General features: G+C 41.0%; 1 protein-coding gene across 1 annotated transcript in view; it reads left to right on the forward strand.

The window, feature by feature from the left end:
- acoxl (acyl-CoA oxidase-like) overlaps positions 1-25,839 on the forward strand; it is a 390,645-nt gene that overhangs the window by 154,318 nt on the left and 210,488 nt on the right. Inside the window, exon 11 of the mRNA XM_043687180.1 lies at positions 1,647-1,763. Coding sequence (XP_043543115.1) covers positions 1,647-1,763 — 117 coding nt within the window. The remainder of the gene's footprint in view (positions 1-1,646; positions 1,764-25,839) is intronic.

Consider the following 25,839-nt stretch of genomic DNA (forward strand, 5'->3'; position numbering starts at 1 on the left):
AAGTGGGGATGTTCACTGGTTCACCCTGCAATGTCATTCACAATTCCACAGGAACTGAAGCAGTCCATATCCAAATGCAGCAAGGCTTGGACAATATGCAAGTAAGACAATTAGCAAGAAGTATTCACACAACACAGGCGTCAGGTCATGACCATCTCCAACAAGAATGAGAATCTAACAATCACCCCTTGATGTTCAACAGCATCAATATCACATAATTCTCCACTACCAACATCAGCAATTAATGAGAATCTGAACTGGACTATCCACTTAAATACTGTGACTACAAGAGCAGGTCAAAGGCCAGGAATCTCAAAATAAGTAACCCACCTTTGACTCTTCAAAGCCTCCCCACAAATCACAAGTCACAAGCCAGCAGTGTGATGGAATACTCCCCATTTGCCTGGATGAGTGCAGCTCCAACAATACTTGAGAAGCTTGACACCATCCAGGATTAAGTAGCCTGCTTAGCACCACATCCATAAGCATCCACTCCCTCCACCATTGACGCTTGGCAGCAGCAGTGTATACCAATCTACAAGATATGCTGCAGAAATTCACCAAGGCTCCCTAGGCACCATCTTCCAAACCCATGACCATTTCCATTTGGAAGGACAAGGGCAGCAAATTCTTGAGAACATCACCACCTGCATGTTCCCCTCCAAGCCATGCACCATCCTGACCTGGAAATATAATGTCGTTTCCTCAGTGTCACTGGATCAAAATTCTGGAACTCCTTTCCTAACAGCACTGTGGGTGCATCTACACCAAATGGACTGCAGAGAACCACCTTCTCAAAGATGGTTAGCAATGGGTAATAAATGTTGATCGGTGAATTGCTTAAAAAATGTTACACAAATTAATTTCTCTAATTGGTACTAATTAGCAAGCTTGCTCTCAATAAAATAAACCATTTCTGGTTTAGAATTAGTCGAAAGAGACCATTTCCCATCTTTACATGGGCTTTACAAAATTATCACTGTGTCACTGTTCTGTTGCTAACAGTTTGGAACTCTTATAAAACAGAATATGCAAGAGTACATCCTTGATAAACTTTTTGATTTGTTTTTACAGAAATTGATAGATCTTCTTCCTTTTCAGTATTTATTCAGATATCCATGATCTCACGATCTTTAGTTTTCCTTTTCCTCTCTAAAGTTATTGGTCTCTGTTCAACGATATAATTGTTTCCTTGACTGAATATTGATCTTTTGTTGGCCAATGAGTTCGAGGAATGTATGATTTTAAAAGCAGTCTCCGAACTTTTGATTGGAATGACTGCAAAGCCCCAATAACAGCAAGATTATCTCTCCATCAAAGTGCAGTGAGTGGAGAATAGTTACAGTACTAATTGAGTGCGTAAAATTAATCTCAGTATTGCGATTGACAGAGAAATTATCCAATCCTCTCAACAACAACTCCTGCTTACATTTATGTGACGCTTTTTATGTAGTAAGATATACCCAAGATACTTTACAGGAACATTAGCGAATTAAATTTGACACGGCCAGATCTCTGTTCTGACTGTAACTTATTAAGTCATTATATGCAGACATTTATATATAGCAAGTCATTGAGCTACTGGACAAGCTTGCTGTAATGTTTTGTTAATCTTTTGCTCCTGTCCCCTTTGTTTTTAAAATTAGCCGGAGGCAATTTGGACCTAAAGACAAAGAAGAGGTGAAAATCATTGAGCACCAGACCCAGTACCTTCGTCTGATGCCGCACCTCGCTGCCTCACTCGCTCTGACTTTTACAAGCAGGTAGGAAACTTGTTTCATTTCCTGTTGTCTTTGTGTGTATGCAAATCAAAAGCAATATGTTCAAAAACAATGTGGAAAGCGTTTCTCTGCAGGAGAAACATTAACATGCTGATGAAGACCCCTTTTCACGTGTGGACACCATCCTGAGGGTACCTGCAGTAAAAGTTAAGTCGATCACACAAATTCCTGCAGATGTTAACCACTTTTGTGTACTCCCATCATCCCCTACTAATGTTAACATAGTCACATATGATAATATGAACATTTGATTAGGAGTAGACCGTTTGGCCAGGCAAACCTTTTCTGCCATTTGATCAGATCTTGCTTGATCTGATTTTAAGTCCAATCCACATCACTCCTTTGCCCTGAGAACCTTTCACTCCATTGCTCAGATTTGCGGATGACACCACTGCAGTGGATTGGATGTCAAACAATGATGAGACAGAATACAGGAAAGAGATAGACATCTAAGTGGCATGGTGTATCCCTCAGTGTCATCAAAATGAAGGCGCTGGTCATTGACTTCAGGAAATGGAGGGGTGGACATGCCCCTCTCTCAATTAATGATGCTGAGGTGGAGGTGGTCAAGAGCTTCAAGCTCCTCAGAGTAGATATCAGCAACAATCTATCCTGATCCATCCACATCGATGCGACAGTCAATAAAGTACACCAGTGCCACTGTCCACGATGATTCTTAGCAATTTTTACCAATGCTCCATAGAAAGTAACCTCATTGGATGCATAATGGCTTGATATGACAACTGCTCTGCCCACAACCTGCACGAAATTACAGAAAGTTGTGAATGCAGCCCATCAGAAAAAACAGCCTGCCTTCCTTTGACTCCACCTACATTTCCCAGTGCCTCGGGAAAGCAGCCAACATAATCAAAGACCCCACTCACCCCGGTTGTAATCTCTTCCACCCTTTTGCATCGGGCAGAAGATACCAAATTTTGAAAACACGAAACGACAGTTTCAAGAACAGCTTCTTCCCTGCTGTTACCAGACTTTGAACCGACCGCTCAAATAATTGAGTTGACCTTTCTCTGCACCTTCTCTGTCGCTGTGACACTATATTCTGTATTCGGTTCTATAATCCTGATGTACTTATATAGAGTATTATTTATCTGGTTAGCACATAAAACAATACTTTTCACTGTATCTTGGAGCATGTAACAATAATAAATTAAATCAAGTCAAATCAAAACAGAACCAATCCATTTTTGATTCAACAATATTCAAAGATTCTGCTGCTACAGACTTTTGAAAAGGTGAGTTCCAAAGACTCATGAGTCATAGAGTCACAGAGATGTACAGCACAGAAACAGACCCTTCAGTTTAACTCGACCATGCCGACCAGATATCCTAACCCAATCTAGTCCCACCTGCCAGCACCCGACCCAAATCCCTCCAAATCCTTCCTATTCACATACCCTTTTAAATGTTGCAGTTGTATCAGCCTCCACCACTTCCTCTGGCAGCTCATTCCATACACGTACCACCCTCTGCGTGAAAAAGTTGCCCCATAGGTTTCTTTTATATCTTTCCCCTCTCACCCTAAACCTATGCCCTCTAGTTCTGGACTCCCCTACACCAGGGAAAAGACTTTGCCTATTTATCCTATCCATGCCTCTCATGATTTTATAAACCTCTATAAGGTCACCCCTCAGCCTCGGATGCCCCAGGGAAATCAGCCCCAGCCTATTCAACCTCTCCCTGTAGCTCAAATCCCCAATCCTGGCAACATCCTTCTAAATTCTTTCTGAACCCTTTCAAGTTTCACAACATCTTTCTGATAGGAAGGAGACCAGAATTGCACGCAATATTCCAACAGTGGCCTAACCAATGGCCTGTACAGGCGCAACATGCTGAGAGAAAAGTTCTTCACTCTTTAAATGGTCATCCTTTTATTTTTAAATGATGACTCTTCATGCTAGCTTTCCCCACCAAAGGATACATCCTCTTTGTTTATTCATTTGTGGGACATTGGTGTCACAGGCTGGGCCAGCATTTATTGACCATCCCCAATTACCCTGGAAAAGGTGATGGTGACCTTTGTTCTTGAATGGGGTAGTTCATGGGTGTAAGGAACACAATGCTGTTAAGGAGGGAGTCCCAGGATTTTGACTAGCAGTGATGAAGGAACAGTGATATGTTCTCATGTCAGGATGGTGAGATGTTTTGTAAAATAACTTGCACCACTTGGTGGTGTTCTCGTGCATCTGCCTCTCATGTCCTTCAGGGTGGTACAGGTCCTGAGCTTAAAAGATGCTGTCAGAGGAGCCTTGCTGAGTTACTGCAGTGGATCTTGTAGATCATACTCACTGCTAACACTTTGCGTTGGTGGTAGATGGGAAGCCAAGCAGACTATTTTGACCTGTTTAATGTCAAACTACTTGAGCGTTTTTGGAGCTGCACCCATCCACTTGGATTCCATCACTCGTGTGACTTGTTGTTTGTAGATGATGGACAGGCTTTGGGGAATTGGGATGTGAATTGAAGACCATAAAAGTGCCAAACTTTGACCTGCTGTTGTAGCGACAGCATTTATATGGCTGGCTAAGTTCAATGTTTGGTCACTGTTAACCTGAAGGTACTTACTGTGGGGTTTCAGTGATGGCAATGCTATTGAATGTCAAGAAGAGATGTGTTTTTTCTCTCTTGTTGGAAATGATCATTGCCTTACAAATGCCCAAGCCTAGATGTAATGCTACAAACAGTGGTGAACATTGTGCAATTGCCAGTGAACATCCCTGCACCTGACCTTGTAATAGAAGGAGAGTCTTTGATGAAGCAACTGAACATTGGACCTCGGACACTATACTGAGAAACTCTTGTAGTGATGTCTTATCTCACCTGTGAAGACCCCTCAGGATCTTGTATGTTTCAATCAAGTTATCTCTTTCTCTCTTAATTCCTGCAGATACGAGTCAAGCCTGTACAACTTTTCCTAATAAGATACCCTTCCCATACCAAATGTTCATCTTCTGTGAACTGCTTCCAATGCATTTTCATCCTCCCTTAAATAAGGAGATGGTACTGTACACTGTACTCCAGATGTAGTCTTGCTGGCACACAATATAATTGAAGCTTAACCTCTCTCCTTTTGTAATCAATTATCCACCCAGGAAATTATAACATTCTACATGCTTGCCAAATTACTTGCTCTACCTATAGAGAAAACTTTTGCAATTTATGTACTAAAACACCCAGATCCTTCTGCATTTCAGAGCATGGCAATTTCTCGCCATTTTGATGATATTATTCTTTAATTCTTCCTGCCAAAATGACAGTTTTGCATTTTCTCACATTATGCTCCATTTGCCATATATTTGCTCATTAACTTAAACTATTTATATTCCTTTCTGACCTCTTTACAATTTATTCTTCTACGTGTTATTTTCTACCTGTTTCTACCTATTCATCAGCAAATTTATCCACCATACCTAAGTTCCATTCATCTATGTATTTCAGATGAATTGTAAGAAGTTTGAAGCGCAGCAGTTCACTGGTACACCACTCATTAGCTCTTACCAATGCGAAAGAAGATCCTACTCACTGTTTCCTGTCAGCAAGTCAATCTGCTATTCATGTCAATTAACATGTCAATGACCCTTTACTTTTATAAATAACCTTTGATGTAGCTCCTTATTAAGTACCTTCTGGAAATCCAAGTACAGTGCATTAATTGGTTCCCCTCTATCCACAGCACAAGTTACTTTTTCAAAGAATTCAAATAAGTTAGTTACATATGATTTCCTTTTCACAAAACTATGTTGATTCTGTGTGATTACCTTGAACTTTACTGAGTGCGCTGCTTTAACACCTTTATAGCTTCCAATATTGTCCGTACAACAGATTTTATGATTGTGATGGAAGGAACGTGCTGATAATCAAGCTCCACTACGCTACCAGTCAACCCATTAGTATAAAAGTGTCAATTCAAACACCAAAGTGGCCAATCAATTCCCTTTACTGTTACTATCCAGAATAAAAGAGCATTTTACCAGGCTCTGCAATGACCTCAAATAATCTCTTTATTTTAACACAAATCTTATTCATAAAGCAATTGGCAAACACTGGTTAACATCTGAGGATTAGTGTGTAATTATAAATAATACTAAATACAGACACACTTGCTCAACTCAAAAACACAACAGTGTCTGCAGTGAAGATTTTATTTAAAAAGGGGCAAAGAAACACAAACACACTGTTGCCTAAGAGACTGAAAACAAAAGATAGAATTTGATGACTTCTCACAATCTACTAGGTTTCTTGTCAACAAAATCAAATGCTGACATTTGTATATTAATGACTCGGAGGAAGGAAGCAAATATACTGCAGCCAAATTTGCAGATGACACAAAAATAGATTGAAAAGCAGGTTGCAAGATACAAACAGTTTACAGAGAGATATTGGTCGGTTAAGGAAGTGGACGAAAAGTTGACAAATGGAGTATATTGTAGGAAAATATGAAGTTGTTCATTTTGGAAGGGAGAACAAAATAATGGTGTATTATTTATATGAGTCAATTACATCCACGCTCATCCTTGTGATCTCTTGCAAGTATAGACCTAAACTACTCAATTCTCCTCATAAAACAAGCCTTTCAACTCTGAAATTAATGTAATGAACCTTCTCTGAATTTCCTCCAGTGCAGTTGGGCCAAAATTTGGCATGTGGAGTTTAACCGTGTGAGGTTATCCGTTTTGGCCTGAAGAATGAAAAGGCATCCTACCTACTTAGAGAAATTTAAAATGCTTTGCTGCATAGGGATCTGGGTGTTCTCATGCAAGAGTCACAGAAAGTTAGTATGCAATTACAACAGGCAATAAGGATTTTGGCATTTGTTGCTAAAGCATTGGAGTATATAATGAAGAAAGTGTTTAGACAAACATGCAGGGCATCTGGAGTACTGCATGCAGTTTTAGGATCCTTACCCTGACAAGAGATATAATTGCATTCGAGGCAGCTTTGAGAAGGTTCATTGAATTAATTACAGAGTTTAATGTTTTATGAGGAGAATTGAGCAGTTTAGGTCTATACTTGCAAGAGTTTAGAAGGATGAGATGGTGTGTGATTAAAGTTTTTAAGATGCTAAAGAGGATTGACAAAGTGGTTGTAGAGTTGATGTTTTCCCTTGGTGGGGCAGTTTAAAATGCGAGGTCATAGTTTTATGATAAGGAGTAGCAGGTTTAGAACTGAGATCTTTCTCACAAAGGGCCATGAATCTGTGGAATTCACTACCCCAGAGTGTGGGTCATAGAGATATACAGCATACAAACAGACCCTACAGTCCAACTCGTCTGTACTGACCAGATATCCGAAACTGATCTGGTCCCATTTGCCAGCACTTGTCCCCTATCCCCCTAAACCCTTCTTATTCATGTACTCATCCAGATGCTTTTTAAATGTTGTAATTGTACCAGCCTCCATCACCTCCTCTGGCAGCTCATTCCAGAGTCACACCCCCTGTGTGAAAATGTTAGCCCTCAGGGCCCTTTTAAATCTTTCCCCTCTCACCTTCAACCTATGACCTCTAGTTTTTAACTCCACTACCCTGGGAAAAAGACCTTAGCTATTCACCTAGCCATGCCCCTCATGATTTTGTAAACCTCTATAAGGTCACCCCTCACCTTCCAATACTCCAGGGAGTAAAGCCCCAGCTTCGCCCTCCAGCTCAAGTCCTCCAACCCCAGCAACATGCTTGTAAATCCTTTCTGGACCCTTTCACGTTTAACCATATCTTTTCTGTAGCAGGGAAACCAGAACTGAACATCAAATTCTAAAAGTGACCTCACCAATGTCCTGTACAGCCATAACATCCCAACACTTATACTCAATGTTCTGACCAATGAAGGCAAGTGTGCCAAATGTCTCCTTCACCATCCTGTCTACCTGTGATTTCACTTTCAAAGAACTATGCACCTGCACCACTGGATCTCTTTGTTCGGCAACACGGTAGACTGAATAAATTTAAGGAGGAGGTAGAGTTTTAATTAGTAACGAGTTAAAGAGTTATGGAAGCAGCAAGAAAGTGGAGATGAGTCTGAGATGTGATCAGCCATGATTGTATTAAATGGTGAAGCAGGCTCAAGGGGCTGAGTTGCCAACTCCTGTTTATAGTTCTTATGTTCTTACCCTTCTCACTGTCTTTAGCACACTTTGAACCAAAAGGCCATGAGACCATAAAGTGGGCAGATGACTTATTCTCAAGTATCCTGATGCCTATGTTGAGTAATGCGGTCTGAGTGGGTAGGCTCAGCCGAGAGTGAAATGTATTCAGTTTCTCCATGTCTCTGGGATACATGAACTCTTTTGATGATGAGTCAAAATTGAATCTTCTTGTGGTCACAAACCAACATATTCCATCGCTTCGTGCATTTTTAAGTGTAAAGTATTCATTCGAGCGTTTTCCATGGAATCACACAGTATATTTGTCCTAGCCTACCAGTTTCCAATATGATTCTTTTGCATTAGCCCTGGAAATAATTCCCATTTGATAGTTTCCATTGAAGCTGCTTACATCACACTTCATGCAGTGTATTAACTATTCTCCTCAGCATCCTTCTGGCCCTTTTGTCAATGCATTTAAATCTGTGTACCCAATTGCTAGTGCAGTTTCTTCCCACTCATTCAACCAAAGGCCACTAATTATTTGGAGTATTATTTGAATCTCATTTAACCTCCTCTCCTCCAAGAACAACTTCAGTTTCTTTAATCTAGCTGCAAAGTTTAAGTGCCTCATTCCTGCTGCTGATATTCTGGTAAATCTCTACTTTTGGTTCTGCCTCACAAATAGGAAAATGTTTCCATATCTTACCTTCTACCTTGATGAACTGGTACCAACTGCTTGTATATATAATTAGCTCGTAACTAGCTGTTAAATTCAGAAACTGCTACGTTTGAACCATGGTGGTCCAAGGATCTCATTTTTGTGTCTCGCTTGATTTGGTGTTGGTTTCAGCCAGAAGCCCTCTGCTACCATTTCAAATGGGCCGAGCTGGTTATGCATGTTCAGAATAAAAGTCACTCTCTAATGGAGTTTGATTCGCCAAGTCTTTTGTTCATTGATCTAAACTCTCAGTTGCCTGCAGACATTACAATTCTTGTACTTTTTTGATTGTATGAAACTGACTGCGTTACCTGGACACGTTCAGTCCAGACACATTTGCATGCAGGTGGACTGCAACTTTTAAAGGCCTTTATTAATCACCTGCACAAGGGCATCTGCTCTGCCTGCTCTGGAACTGGCTGTAGGAATAGAAGTCAAATAACAATCTACAGGCATTGTCCAACCTGCTCTCCCTTCCCTCTCTGTTTCCTATCACTCTACCAATTTTGCATCCATGTTCACACTGTATCTTTTATGCCATGACCTCTCTCACATGTCTATTGTGTGGCACTGTGTCAAATGCCTTCTGAAAGTTCATGTATATTATCTTAACAACGTTAACTTCATTGAGCCTTTCAGTTATCTCTTTAAAATCCAAATTAGTCAAACACAATTTCCACTTTAGAAACCTGTGCAGATTCATTCTAATTAACCCATATGACTACTAATTCCATCCTGATTAATATTTTTCTGGACGTTTCCTGCTATCGAAGTTAAGCTAACTGGTCTGTAATTGCTGGGATTATCATAAAATTCCTACAGTGTGGAAGTAGGCCACTTAGCCCATCAAGTCCACACTGATCCACTGAAGAGCATCCCACCCAGACCCACCCTATCCCTGTAACCCTGCATTTACCATGGTTAGGCTACCTAGTCTGCACATCCCTGGACACTCTGGGCAATTTTGCATGGCCAATCCCCACCTAACCTACACATCTTTGGACTGTGGGAGGAAACCAGAGCATCCGGAAGAAACCCATGCAGACATGGGGAGAGTGTGCAAACTCCACACAGCCAGTTGCTCAAGGCTGAAATTGAACCCAGATCCTTGGTGCTATGAGGCAACAGTGCTAACCACTGAGCCATTGCACCTCCCCAGCCTTAAGTTTATAAACTTTCTTGAACAAAGCTATAATATCTGTCATTTTCCAGTATTCTGGTATTTCTCCTGGGTCCAGGGAAGATGAAAGATTATGGCCATTGCTCCCATAATTTCCACTCTCACTTCCGTTGAAATCCTTGGATGCAACTCATCTGGTTCTGGGGCTTTGTCAACTTTAATTGTCAACAGTCTATCCAAGACTACTTCCTTATTAATTTTGATCCCTTCCAATGATAGGCTTTCCTTCTCTATCACCATGGGGCATGGGCAACATTGTCCTCTTTTATAAATATCATTGAACACCTCAGCCATGCCCCCGTTTCCATCTATAAATCCCCCTTTTAGTCTCTGATCAGCCCTGTTGCACCACTAAACACTCTCTTACTGTTTTTTGCCTGTGGAAGACTTGGGGTTTCCCTTTATGTTAGCTGCTGGTCTTTTTTCAGTGTTCTTCTTTGCTTCTCTTCTTTGCTTTCTGTCCCCCCCCCCCCCCCCATCCAACCGACACTTCTGTAATCCTGGTGATTCTCAGTTGTATTTTCTGCCTTATACCAGTCAAAAGCATAGCTTTTCTTTCTAATGTTAATTTCTACCTCTGTTGTCATCCAGGAAACACTGGATTTCTTTGACCTACCTTTTTCCATGAGAGGGAATTTACCTCATCTGTACCTGAATCATCTACTTTGAAGGCGGCCCACTGTTCAGTTATGGGGCAGTTTTCAGGCTTCTGTTCTTCAATCTGTTTGCAAGTTGATTTGTACGCAAGTTGGAACAAAGTGCAGGACATTAAGAAATAGCCAGTCTTAAGTCCAAGAAATATTTGAATGTCGGATCTTTAGAGCTACACCCCTCTCTGGAATTGCATCTATAAGTATGAGCGTTTGTAACTTGGGTGTTTATAAATCAGCGACCCCTACCCCCCCCCCCTCCCCCGTACTGCCACTCATTCCAGTTAATACTGCTCAGCTCTGTTCCTGCCCCATGGCATTTCATCAGCAAGTTCACGGGTAACCACCCTTCTACCCAGAGGCTCATTAATTGTGCGCAGTCTGAATAAAATCCAACCCATAAAGTCTCTTCCTGTATTGTCTGCTTAATCAAATCATGTTGTTCTGAGTCACAGAAGAGAGGAAAATATCTATTAATATCTCCTGCATTCTGTCATTGTACCCTTCTCCCGATTAGCTTTGTCATGTGAGTAGAATATGTTTATGGGCCAAGGTCCACATTGTTAAGCAGGTGTCAGTGTCATATCTGTATCCTGGAACAACTTGGCTGGCAGAGAGGTTAGTCTAGCGGATAGCGCTCTCCCACAACAAGGATATGTCAGTGACGTAGAGGTACTCTTGCACTGGAAGGTCTAAGTTCATGTCCCACCTGTCCTGCAGGTGTGCCCGAACAAGGTGAATTAAAGTAATTTCACACATCAGATTGTGAATACTGTCTCCAGCAAGCACATGTTACATCTTCTCATAAAACAAAGAACCGAAGATGCAGGAGATCTGAAACAAAAGCAGAAATTGCTGGTGAATCTCAGCAGGTCTCTCAGCATCAGTGGAGAGAAATCAAAGTTAATGTTTTGGGTCTGGTGACTCTTCCTCAGAACTCAGTGACTATTCTGATTCTTCTAACTTTGCTTTCTTCTCACAGATGCTGCCAGACCTGCCGAGCTTCTTCAGCAATTTCTGTTTTATCTTACGTATTTTTACTTGCTTCACGAACCTAGTATGTTTTGAGCCAAAATCTGAGTTCTTTCTTTCTTGCATTTAAATTTGTAGCCCCTATAATTTAATCTCTTCATTTCTCTGAATTTTTTTATGTCAAAGCTTCCATCATGTTGAAAGCTAGTTAAATCAAAGAGACAACACCAGTTCCTTTTACCTTTAGTTACAAATACCCAATAGTAAGAATCAGTTTTGTGGTCACATTTTCAAAAGCAGTAAAATCCAAAGGCACTTTGTCAGTACGTTAGGATAACCAGGAAAAGAGTTTGACCCATTAGAGAGCAAAGTGGTCAGAAATGGTGGTGACGTTTTAAAGAGCACTTTGCGTCTATGCTTAACTATAGAGAAGGTTCATGTCGACCTAGAAATTGGGGAAAGGGACTGTGATGTACCTGAACTAATTAGCATTGAGACGAAGAATAAATCCCCAAGTCCCGATAAGGTTTATCACAGGCTGCTGTGGAAGGCAATAGAGGAGATTGCTGGGGCAGTTGTGAAGATTTTTCTCAACACAGGAAAAGTAGCAGAGGACTGGAGTGCAGCTAATGTGGTATTGTTAATCAGGAAGGAATAAACCAGAAAACTATAGGCCAATGAATCTAACATCAGTGGCAGGGAAATTATCTGAATTAATCTCCACTTCAAGGGACAAGGATTAATCAAAGATTGTTAGCAGAGCTTTGTCAAGGGGAGATCATATGTGTAGCTATATATTATCATGTACAATATTAAAATCTGTACTTATGGATTATGTGACAGCAATGTAATTTATTCAAAGTTTCTGGAATTCAAAGTTTTGATACAGTTGTACATTACCCTGGAAATTTTCTTCAGATATGCTCCAAATTCAATCAGGAAGACTAACACTCCTGGATAATCCTGATTCCATTAGACTTCCTTATTGCCTGCTGCACCAGTGTGCTAGCTTTCTGTGTCTCAGTTATAAGTGTCCCAAGTCCCTTTGAGTTGCAGCTTTCTGCAGTTTTTCCCTATTGAAATAATCCACTTCTTTTGTTCTTCCTTCCAAAATAAGCAACTCCATATTTTCCCACATTATACTCCATTTGCCAACTTGTTGCCCACGTATTTATTTAATCTATCAATATCTCTCTGAAAACTGTTTTATCCCTTTCACAACCTGCCTTTTAATTTTTGTGGGGGTCATCTTCAGATTTGGTTAAGGTACATTCAAGTTTCTTCCTCCAAGTCATTTCTAATATATTGTAAATAATTGTTTAGTGCACTGTAACCATTGGTTATAGGTCACCAACCTGAGGAAAAAAAAATATATCTCACTGTTTCCTGTCCATGGGCCAATGCTCTATCCATGGTAATATACTAACTCCAATACCTTGGCCCTTATCTAATGACTTAACATTTTGTGGCATGCCTTCTGGAAGTCCAAATACAACATATCTACTGGTTCCCTTTTGTCTAGCTTTTCCTCAATAAGGCAGTCCACCCATTCTAGTATTAATTGAGTAAATATTCTCTGAACCGCTTCCAATGCATTAATACCTTTTGTAAGTAAGGTGATCAGTACCATATACAGTACACCAGATACAGTTTGACCATTGCCTTGAATAATTGAAGCATAGCTTCCCTACATTTGCATTCAATTCCCCTTGCAATAGATTTTCTGATTATTTGTTTTACCTGCATATTAACCTTCTGTGATCCATGCACTAGGACACCCAGATCTCTCTGCATTCTCTCACCATTTAGGTAATATGCTTCTTATTTACTCTTTCTGCTAAAATGGACAATTTCACACTTTCCCACATTATGCGTCATTGGCCAGATCTTTGCCCACTCACTTAACCTATCTACATTTTTTGTAGCCTCCTTATCTCCACTTCACAACTCGCTCTCTTACTTATCGTTGTGTCGTCAGAAAATTTAACGACCATATCTTTGGTATCTTCATCTAAATCACTTATATAAATTGTAAAGAATTGAGGCCCTTGCATCAACTCCTGTGGCACAGCACTCATGACATTGTACCAGCCTGAAAAAGACCCACTTATTCCTACTGTCTGCTTCCTATTAACAAGCCAGACTTCAATCCATGCAAAACTTTATCCCCTACATTGTGAACTTTTAATTTCTGCAATAACTCTTGATGTGGCACTTTATCAAATGTCTTCTGGAAAGTGCTTTTCCTTTTGCTTGTGAGGAGCTTAACTGGAAATCTAACAGACCATGGATAGGAAGGTCGACATAGGAAACAGGTGGAGAATTGAAATGATCAGCAATTGTAAGTTCAGAATCATGCCTGCAGTATGAACGGAGATATTGTGCAAAGTGATCACCCGAGAAACAGATTGTCTGGCCATCACGTCTTTGCTGTTCCTGATACCTTGCAGTGTGCAAATTGACTGCTACATTGCCTGCATTAAAATAGTGACTACACTTCAAAAGTACATCATTCTAGACGCACTGAGGTCATGCAATGCACTATGTAAATTAGAAGCCTTTTTTTAGTTAAACCTGTATCTGTTGTCAGTCTTGTGAAACAAACTGACTCAAAAGCCAAACCACTTTGGCATGGACAAATTAAACTTGATGCAAAGAAATGTGAGATGGAGCATTTGGGTTTGAAGAATGAGGGTAAACTATATAAACTAAAGGATGCAATTTTAAAGAGAGGACAAGAGTGGCAAGATCTAGGCTTGTATTTCAATCTGAAGATGTCAGGATAAGTTGAGAAATCTTAAAATTATACGGAAAGAACCCTTGGCTTTATAGAGAGAATAGCATATTTAAACAAAGAAGTTATGCTGAGATTTTATAAAACTTTAGTTTGACCCCATGTACTGTGTACAGTTCTGGGTGTCACTTTGAGATGTTCAGGGCTATAATTGTATTCAGTGGAGTTTCAAAGGAATGAAGAAGGATGAAAAGCTTAAATAACATGGAAAGACAAGAGAAATTGGCACTTGAAGCTGGCAAGAGAAGGTTTAATTGTGTTTGGAATACTGAAGGATTTCTCAAGGACCTGACTGCAGTGGCAAAGGATCTGTAACTTGAGGATGTGGATGTAAGGTAATTGACAAAGAAACCAGAGGCAAAATGAGGAAGTAAAATTTCACAGTGAGATTTTAGGGTCACTATCTGAAATGCTTGTTTAAGAAGATTCAGTAATAACTTTCCAAGGGGAATTGGATAAGTAGTTGAAGTACAATCAATGGGTCTATGGGGAATGGAATTATTTGGAGAATGCTTTCACAGAACTGACAAAGGCATGATATGCTGATAATGTTCCCCTGTGCGGTAGGATTTTATTGCAGACGGTGCAGGTGTGGGTAAACTGCAGTCATCACTGACATCAGTGTTTTTTGTGTATTATCTAGGGGAATATTATTTCAAGTGACATCTCGAAATCTTCACTTCCCCGACATCTTCACTTCCCCACACTGTGTACGTATTAATACTGATTGGCAGCATTGAAAGAGCAACTAAGATAGCGAGGGCAATCGGTCACTCACTCCCTTTGCCTGTGTGGAGGGTAATCGGTCACTCCCTCTGCCTGAGTGGAGGGTAATCGGTCACTCCCTCACTCAGCCAGAGTCGAGGGTAATCGTTCAATCCCTCACTCAGCCAGAGTCAAGGGTAATCGTTGACTCCCTCACTCAGCCAGAGTCGAGGTTAATCGTTCAATCCCTCACTCAGCCAGAGTGGAGGATCACTTGCTCACTTGACCAGATTGGAGAGCAGTTAGTCACTTGACCAAATTCGAGGGCAATTGGTCACTCGGCCAGAGTAGAAGGCAGTCGGTCACATGTCTACACAGGCTGTGTGGAGGGCTAAATTCACAATTTCTCACACCTAATTATATAGCCTTGTTTTTAAGAACAGTATTGAATATGACATGTTGCCTGTGCAGGCAGATTTCATAGTACTCTGTGGAATTACTTTTCAGGTGCAACCTGCGATGAGTCTCATTGATGGAACATTGTTATCATTCAAACATTAATATAGCTTGAATGCTGTAGTAGTTTCCAAACATTTAACGACCCATTTTGCATTTATTTGGCTCCACTGTAGGCATTCATATTGGTTGAACTGAGGCTGGATGTGTTGGAGAAATTATCAGAAGCAGTCATTAGTTTACACCTGATTAATTGGAATAAAATAACAATGCTTTCCAGTACAGATGAATGGGATGTTGGCAGATCAAAGCAATATGCTGAAAATAACGTTTCAGTTCAAAATAACATGTACGGTCTGATGAAGCAGAAAGATTGCTACTGCATACCCAGTGAGGACAACTATTGTGCTTGTATATAACATGTGTTAAAGGCAGCATTTCGAACAAAAACCTAGAGTCTTTGTTGTGTCATTTACAGATTCATTATTCTTGAAAAAATTGGATAATATTTATTAAGTGTTTTCAAGAGCTTTATAATTTATATGGCACCTTGTCACATCCTCAGGACATCTGAAGAAATTTACCTTAAGTGGAGGTAAATAAGAGATTTTGCTTTTTTTGGTAGTGATCATGGGAAGGGATGTTAAAGTTGGAACACCGAAACAAAAACTGAAATTGCTGGAAAAACTTTGCAGGTGTGGTAGCATCTGTGGAGAGAAAGCAGTGTTAACATTTCAGGTCCATTCTTTTAAAGAATTGAGGTAATGTTAACTCCCTCTGCAGATGCTACCAGACCTGCTGATTATTTTCCAGAAAATTGTTTCTTTTTGTCATTTCCAGCATCTGCAGTTCTACGGTTTTTCTGGAACATTAAAGGTTTGCCATCTTGAACATGCAGTTCCAGCACCAAACTCTTTCTAATGAGTGTCAGGTTAAATATTTTACAAAGCAAAGGGTCTCCTCCACTGTGTCCTGAACAATATTTATCCCTCAACCTATATATAAAATTGAACTTCTGATCATTATTACATTGCTATTTGTGGGAGCTTGACATGGAGAAATTGACTGTTATGGATATAACAAAAGTTACTCCAGTTCAAACATATTCCATTGACTTTAAATGCTTTGGGATATTCTAAGGTTGTGGAAGGCCCAAGATAACAAATCTTTCTTAACTTTAATCCACTTTATTCCAACACTACACCTCCACTTCAGTCCTAGAAGAACATCAGTGTTGCACCAGAAGGCACTTTCCTATTGTCCAAATGAGCTACATTGTGAAATCCCTAAGTGAAATTGTAAATTATTGTCAAGTTCAGGTGATTTTGCATATCGATCAGGAGGTAGATCAATACTTTATAAAGTCACTACAGAAAGAACCATGATTGCCTGCCAGACAGGTGATTTGACAATATAAAGTTCTTCTGTATATATACATATAACTAAAAAATCTAAAAGAATTATTCACTAATGCTACTTACGCCTTTGAAGTTTCGCAAATCTGAAGTTTTTCTTTAAACTTCTAAACAAAGCTCCGTGCCATGTTTGAAAAAGTCCAGCAGGTGGCATCTTTTTGAAATATTTTCAGCCAGTTCATTTAAAGCAAATAAAGGTTTCTGTGTTATATATTTCCTTCAGAGGATAAACTTCACTTCATACTTACATTTGTGAAGTTTTTGGCCAATGAAACCTCCTGGAATATATCTCCATGTTCTGCACTAAATCAGTGATTGCAGCTGGAGTGTATGTTCGAAATGTGGTAATTGGACTGCATGTGGGGTTATGTCCATGGTCACCAATATAATCAATTATATTATATTCTGTAGTAGAAGAAAGTGAGGAGTGCAGATGCTGGAGATCAGAGTCGAGATTGTGGTGCTGGAAAAGCACAGCAGGTCAGGCAGCATCCAAGGAGCAGGAGAATCGACATTTCGGGCATTAGCCCTTCATCAGGAATGGTGATCTAATGAAGGGCGTATGCCCGAAACATCAATTCTTCTGCTGCTCGGATGCTGCCTGATATGCTGTGCTTTCCCAACACCACACTTTTGACTTATACTCAATAGTAGATCATCGCACTTTGAATCATCTGGTGCATCACTATTTCATGTTTGTCACTTAAGAAAATGTGTTTACCATTTAATCTCCCAAGCTATTTTGCCATCAATTAGATCATTGATGATCTACATCTTATTACAAGTGTCCCAGGCAAGGCCAGTATTTGTTGTCCAAAGTTGAACATGAGAAGGTGTTGATGAGTTGCCTCCTTGAATTGTGGCAACCTGTGGTGTATCACGATTGTTGTGAGGAAGTTTGAGGATTTTGACCTAGCAGCAATGAAGGAACAATAATATCTTTCCAAGTCAGGATGGTGCTTGATTGAGAGCGAGACCTAGGTGTCCACAAGAACCTGGTGCCCATGTCTTTCAAGGTGGTGGAGGTTCCGGGTTTGGGAGGTATTGTTGTTTGCTTATCTTGGGTCTAAACTTTCTTTTTAAAAACTTGCTATTTTAGTTTGGAAATGTTCAGTTGCTCCCCAGTCTCAATGTTAGTTCAGAAGAGTGAATTCCAGACCTCCACTACTCTGCTTCCTCATATCACTTCTGAATGGCCTACCTCTAATTTGAACGTTATGTTTGATTGGTGGCACAGTAACTCAGTGCTTAGCACTGCTGCCATACAGTACCATGGATCCGGGTTCGATTCCACCCTCGGGCAACTATCTGGGTTGAACTTGCACGTTCTCCCTATCTCTGCATTGGATTTCTTTGGGTGCTTTGGTTTACACTCACAGCCTAATGCTGTGCAGGTTAGGTGGATTGGCTGTGCTAAATTGTCCATAATGATCAGGAATCTATAGGTAAAGTGGATTAACCATGGGAAATGCAGGATTACAGAGATAGGGTAGAGAATGGGTTTGGGTGAGATGCACTCCAGAGAGTTATTGTGGACTCAAGGAGCCGAATGGCCTGCTTCCACACTAGGAATTCTATGATTCTATTTGAACTCCCCAAGAGGACGTAATGTGCCTTATCTACCCTACCATATCCTTTAACTCAATTAGATCATTCTTTAACCTCTAAAGGAATGCAGCCTATTCTATGCAGATTGTCCACATAATTAAACACAAATAGCACTCTTACCCACATAATGTAACACAATAACTCCCAGTTTCACAGTTGCGGATTTCCTGTGCACCTCTGCTGAAGCCAATTTATCTTTTCCTGGGTGCAGTCCTCAAATTGGGTTTATGCTACCAGTCCACGTGGAGTGCACTCTGCCTCACAAAACGTGCTGAGTCATTTAACAGGAAGTGTGGCATTGCTAACGCCTTTAATGCATGTCACTATTGAGTGACGAATGTTGCTACGATCCCTTCTCGTTTCTCGGGTGGATGATGAAGATCCTATGGCACTATTTTGAAGTGTCACAGAGGAGTTGTCCCTAGTGTCATGGTCAATATTTGTGTCTAGGTGAACTTTGCACAAAAATAACCTGGTCATTACCAAGCTGCTGTTAGTGAGACCTAACTAATACACCAGCCAGCTCCCTCATTTCCTGCAACAGAGACTACACTTCACTGGCTGTGCAGTGCTTTGGAGCATGTTACATGAATACAAGTCTTTTTTATTCTCTCTTAAAAACATCCCAAAGTGTTTCACCACAGATGACTGTTTAGAGCCTTACAGCACAAAAGAGGCCCTTTGGCCCATTGGGTCTGTGCCAAGCTATCTGTAACCAAACTATTTTCTGTGTCCTGTCATCTGTAAACCACTGCCTTGCTGGTGATGATTGACTGGTAGCTCTTGCTGGATGTGATTTCTGATTCCAGGGCCCGTAATCCCAGGGAATGCCCCTTGTGGTCTCGTTAAACTCCTGAGAGGCACTTAACTTGGCTGGCCTTTTGTGGCCTTTAGAAGGATTAACAGGAATGCAGGGTACTAGGCTAATGATAAGGTTCTTGGTAGTATAGATGAGCAGAGAGATCCCGGTGTCTAGGTACATAGATCCTTGAAAGTTGCCACCCACCTTGGTAGGGTTATTTAGAAGGCATATGGTGTGTTAGCTTTTATTAGTAGAGAGATTGAGCTTCAGAACCATGAGATCATGTTGCAACGGTACAAAACTCTGGTGCAGCTGCATTTGGAGTATTGCATACAGTTCTGGTCACCTCATTATATGAAGGGTGTGGAAGCTTTGGAAAGGGTTCAGAGGAGATTCACTAGGACATTGCCTGGTATGGAGGAAATGCCCAGGGACTTGAGGCTGTTTTCATTAGAGAGAAGAAGGTTGAGAGATAACTTAATTGAGACATATAAGATAATCAGAGGGCTAGATAGGTTGGACAGTGAGAGCATTTTTCCTCGGATGGCAATGGCTAGCACAAGGGGACATAGCTTTAAATTGAGGGATGATAGATATAGGACAGGTGTCAGAGGTAATTTCTTTACTCAGAGTAGTAGGGGCATGGAACAGACTGCCTGTAGCAGTAGTAGACTCACCAACTTTAAGGGCATTTAAATGGTCATTGGATTGGCATATGGACGAGAATGGAATAGTGTAGGTTAGATGGGCTTCAGATTGGTTCCACAGGTGGCGCAACATCGAGGACTGAAGGGCCTGTACTGCACTGTAACGTTCTATGTTCCTTTAAAAAGATGTGACAGGGATTGGGGAGGGGATCTTGTCAGCATTCCAACAGATAGGTGAGATGTTAATTGCTTCCCTTGAAAGCCAATTGCCGTCACTTGACACAAATGTGAAGCCAGAAGTCAGGGAAATATTTAAAGAACAGTAAGATATTGTGATGGAATGCCATGCAGTTCTTTGAAAACGGTGAGGATTTTAGAAAGTATTTGTGATTTTCTTTCTTTCTTCCTAACTCAGACATAGTCATGTGTATTTTTATTGCAAGCAACAAATTCACATTTTTTTTAAGCCTAATTTGTTTAGGGTTGTTTACATGTGTAGAAATGACACATGCCATTTAATTGTCAGATAAAATATATGCTGAAACCCCTGTTCAGCAAGGTAATGGTATTTAGTGGTTTTTCTCTATATCTTCACAATCAGATTATCCTTTACATACCTCTCACCTACCACATAGCTAACTGCATCGATATAACACTTTGTGATTGAGATAACAAGAAAGTCGATTCCATCAGCCTAATTACACCTACAAGTATAGATGAGATGCAATGAGTGGAATCTAATAATCCCCAGTGGTGTAGCTTTCTGGCAGGAGAATGGGGAAGTTCATGGAAATTTGGAACACCTTGACTCAATTTCCTGATGTATTCCCATTCCCAGCAGATCTTTCTGGAGGCAGGCTGTTGGGGGCAGCAGAGAGTTTCCAATCTGGGCACTTCAAATGGTAATTGGCTCCTATTTCTGGATGCATTTAGATTCTTCAGTGGAGTACAGACCAATGGTGTGGATCCGGTCTCATAACAGGATGTCAGAGCTTGTTACTTCTGAGGCTGATGGAGAGTTCAACATCAGCAAATAGTAAAGCCACTGTCTGCTCATACTTCTCTTTTGTCTCCTGAATTTTGACACAGTGGAGGTAGATGCCTCCAATGGCTGTAATAGAGTGAACCTCGTGTCCAATATTGATAGTGGCAATGCCTCTTCCCCGTAGGACCATCAGTGCAGCTCTGCCAGGGGTCTCATGTTGCGGACTGCCAGACTTCACTATGTCCAGCACTTCCACCTTAGGAAAACACCACCATCATTTAATTGGATGATGAATACAGAGAAAACTTTTAATTAACTCTTGGCAAGTAGGGTTAAGGAGAGTCCATAGGGTTTTTGCAAATACATTAAGGACAAAAGGGTAACTAGGGAGGGAATATGGCCCCTCAAAGATCCTGAAGAAGGGCTTATGCCCGAAACGTCGATTCTCCTGTTCCCTGGATGCTGCCTGACCTGCTGCGCTTTTCCAGCAACACATTTTCAACCCCTCAAAGATCAGCAAAGCAGCCTTTGTGTGGAGTCACAGGAGATGGGGGAGATCCTAAATGAGTATTTTGCATCAGAGTTTCTTTGGGAGAAGGACATGGAAGACATAGAATGTAGGGAAATAGATGGTGACATCTTGAAAAAAGACCATATTACAGAGGATGAGGTGGTGGATGTCTTGAAACGCATGAAAGTGGATAAATCCCCAGGACCTGATCAGGTGTACTCTAGAACTGTGTGGGAAGCTAGGGAAGTGATTTCTGGGCCCCTTGCTGAGATATTTGTATCATCAATAGTCATAGGTGAGGTGCCGGAAGACTGGAAGTTGGCTAATGTGGTTCCACTGTTTATGAAAGATGGTAAGGACAAGCCAGGGAGCTATAGACCAGTGAGCCTGATGTTGGTGAAGGGCTTCCTGAAGAAGGGCTTATGCCCGAAACGTCGATTCTCCTGTTCCCTGGATGCTGCCTGACCTGCTGCGCTTTTCCAGCAACACATTTTCAGCTCTGATGTTGGTGGTGGGCAAGTTGTTGGAGGGAATCCTGAGGGACAGGAATTGCACATATTAAGAAAGGCAAGGACTGATTAGGGATAGTCAACATGGCTTTGTGCATGTGAAATAATGTCTCACAAATCTGATTGAGTCTTTTGAAGAAATAACAAAGAGAGTTGGTGAGGGGAGAGCAGTAGATGTGATCTATATGGACTTCAGTAAGATGTTCAATAAGGTTCCACATGGGAGACTGTTTCGCAAGATTAGATCTCATGGAATTCAATGAGAACTAGCCATTTGGACACAGAACTGGCTCAAAGATAGAAGACAGAGGGTTGTGGTGGAGGGTTGTTTTTTAGACTGGAGGCCTGTGACCAGTGGAGTGCCACAAGGATCGGTGCTGGGTCCACTACTTTTCGTCATTTACATAAATGATTTGGGTGTGAGCATAAGAGGTACAGTTAGTAAGTTTGCTGATGACACCAACATTGAAGGGGGTCTGGTGGGGGGGGGGAGAGTTGCTGAACAATGAGACCTTGGAGTGCAGGTTCATAGCACCTTGAAAGTGGAGTTGCAGGCAGATAGGCTAGTGAAGAAGGTGTTTGGTATGCTTTCCTTTATTGGTCAGAGTATTGATTACAGGAGTTGGGAGATCATGTTGCGGCAGTCCAGGATGTTGGTTGGGCCACATTTGGAATGTTGCGTGCAATTCTGGTCTCCTTCCTATTGGAAGGATGTTGTGAAACCTGAAAGGGTTCAGAAAAGATTTACAAGGATGTTGCTTGGGTTGGAGGATTTGAGCTATAGGGAGAGGTTGAATAGGCTTGGGCTCTTTTCCCTGGAGCATAGGAGGCTAAGGGATACCTTATAGAGGTTTTTAAAATCATGAGGGGCATGGATAGGGTAAATAAGTCTTTTCCTTGGGGTGGGGGAATCAAGAACTAGAGAATATAGGTTTAGGGTGAGAGGTGAAAGATATAAAAGAGACTTAAGGGGCAATTTTTTCATACAGAGGTTGGTGCTTGTATGAAATGAGCTGCCAGAGGAACTGGTTGAGGCTGGTACAAATGCAACATTTAAACAACATCTGGATGGCTATATGAATAAGGAAGGATATGGGCTGGGTGCTGGCAAATGGGACTAGATTGGGTTAGGATATCTGGTCAGCATTTGGACTGAAGGATCTGTTTCCGTGCCGAACATCTCTAGGACTCTGTTCTTCCCAGAAGACTGTCCCCATCAGATCCAGGCAAACTGTACTCATTCAAACCCCACATCAGACAGCTCATGGCAGCACTGGGGAGCGGTACACGGTGAGACAAGCACTGTGTTTTGATGGGACATTAAAGTGAAAGCACCCTTGCTGACCCAGTGATTCCAATGACTATTAAATGATTCCAAAGTACGTTTTGGAGAATGACAGCCAATTTAAATTAGACATAATGGTCAATGATCCTTCCATAGCCTATGGCATGATAATCAGATTAATTAGCCATTCAACTCATGTCCAAAATCATGATTGCACTCATCGGATTAAGTAGAGAAAAAAAACATTGGCAGAAGAGTTGACAACTGGGAAACGCTGACTTAAAGTTATTGACAAATAACTTTAGAACTCGAATATTTCTCTTGAGACTAACTCATTGAGAAGATTGCAAATCCTTAGTTATTGCATCTATTCTTAAGAATAAATCTTATTTATTTTTAAAATGCTTGTTTTTCATGTCTTTATCTGTAACAAAGTGACATTTGGAGAATAATTTGGAACATTCAAGACATAAAATATGTCTATTTCTGTAATTGGCAGATTCATTTGGCATTAATTCTAGAGAATTGAGTGTGTGTACTGTGCTGTTTTATAAAAATCAAGATGTGTATATCATTGCATTACAGATTGATTTTATTAAATGTTATGCTGATATTTTTGCCAATAGTTTGGTAATTGAATACCCATTGTGCTATGTAATTATGTGCAAGTTTTCACTTATGGAGAATCGTTCACCTCCTTGTAACATCAGAATGGAGCAGGAATTGCTTGAATGACAATTCCTGTCCTGAATGAGGGTGACTGCATGTACAATTCACCCTTCAAATAGGACAAATTTCAAACAGCAAATTGCTGAAAATGTGAATTCATAAGTGGAAAATAACCAAACAAGCAGACACAATGCAACCAAAAACTATAGCCACATTACCTTACATCAAAGATATATCAGAAATGACTTCTAGACTACTCCGACCCCTTGACATCATGGTCGCACACAAACCTACCAACACACTTAAACAGCGACTAATGAACTGAAAGGGTCAATTAGATATAACCATCAAAACTAACGTCATTTACAAGATACCATGCAAGAACTGTAAAATACACTATATTGGACAAACAAGCAGGAAACTTGCCACTAGTATACACGAACACCAACTACCCACCAAAAGACATGACCCACTATCACTCGTTTCCATACATACAGACAAAGAAGGATGCCACTTTGACTAGGACAACACACACATCCTAGGACAGGCGAAACAAAGACATGCACAAGAATTCTTAGAGGCATGGCATTCTAACCAGAACTCCATCAATAAACCTTCCCTGAAAAAAAATAGAAATTATATCACCCACCTTCAGAAACCAAGACCTATAAATAGAGAGGCGGGACATACCACCAGCACTTCACCGGAGACTCGCACTGAAGATGTTACCTAGTATGGTGACAAAATATCTGAAAGCAAACCTTGCAGCTCAGCGACCTAACTTACATATTTATCGTCACCTTGAGCTACAAATCTTCACCAAAATCGGTAAAATAACTTGCTTAGTGACACCCAGTTTGCGTTCCACCAGAGCCACTCAGTTTTTGATCTCATTACAGCTTTAGTTCAAACATGGACAAAAGAGCTGAATTCCAGAGCTGAGGTGAGAGTGACAGCCCTGGACAGCAAGACTGTATTTGATTTTGTCCAGCATCAAGGAGCCATCTTGAAACTGGAAGCAATGGGCATCAAGGGGCAAACTTGCCACTGGTTAGATTCATACCTGGTACATGATTGTGGTTATTGTAGGTCAATCATCTCAACCCCAGGACATCTCTGCAGGAGTTCCCTAGGCTCAACAATCTTCAGCTGTTCCATCATAAGATCAGAATTGAGAAATTTCACTGATGATTACACAATGTTCAGCACCATTCCAACTCTTCAGATACTGAAGTCATCCATGTTCAAATGCAACAAAATCTGGACAATGCCCAAGCTTGGGCTGACAGGTGGCCACCCAGATGCCAAGCAACGACCATCTCTAATGAGAGACAATCTAACCACCAACCCTTGACAGTCAATGGTGTTGCCATCACTGAATCCCTGACTATCAACATGCTAGGGGTTGCCATTGATTAGAAACGCAACTGGACTCTCCATGCAAAGACATTGGTTGAAAGAGCAGGTCAGAAGCTAGGAATACTCTGGCAAGAGTATGCTGATTTGGAAAATGTAAGGGGTGATGGATTCTCAGGGAACGTAGCACGAACAGCCAAGTTTCTGGTATTGAGACTGGCTCTAATGCAATGAGGGCTACGTCGGCTTCCAAGAGATCAATTGTATTAGGGGATTCTGTAGTCAGAGGTACAGACAGACATTTCTGTGGCTCGCAGAGAAAAAGAAGAATGGTGTGTTGTTTCCCTGGTGCGAGGATCAAGAATGTCTCAGAGAGGGTGCAGGATGTTCTCACGGGGGAGAGGGGCCAGCAGGAGGTCATTGTCTACATTGGAACCAACGACATTGGTAGGGAAAAGGTTGAGACTCTGAAGGGAGATTACAGAAAGTTAGGCAGAAATTTAAAAAGGAGATCCTCAAGGGTAGTAATATCTGGATTACTCACAGTGCTACGAGCTAGTGAGGGCAGGAATAGGAGGATAGAGTAGATGAATGCATGGCTGAGGAGCTGGTGTATGGGAGAAGGATTCACATTTTTGGATCATTGGAATCTCTTTTGGGGTAGAAGTGACCTGTACAAGAAGGACAGATTGCACCT

Source organism: Chiloscyllium plagiosum, chromosome 3 (assembly GCF_004010195.1).
Source record: "Chiloscyllium plagiosum isolate BGI_BamShark_2017 chromosome 3, ASM401019v2, whole genome shotgun sequence".
Lineage (NCBI taxonomy): Eukaryota > Metazoa > Chordata > Chondrichthyes > Orectolobiformes > Hemiscylliidae > Chiloscyllium > Chiloscyllium plagiosum.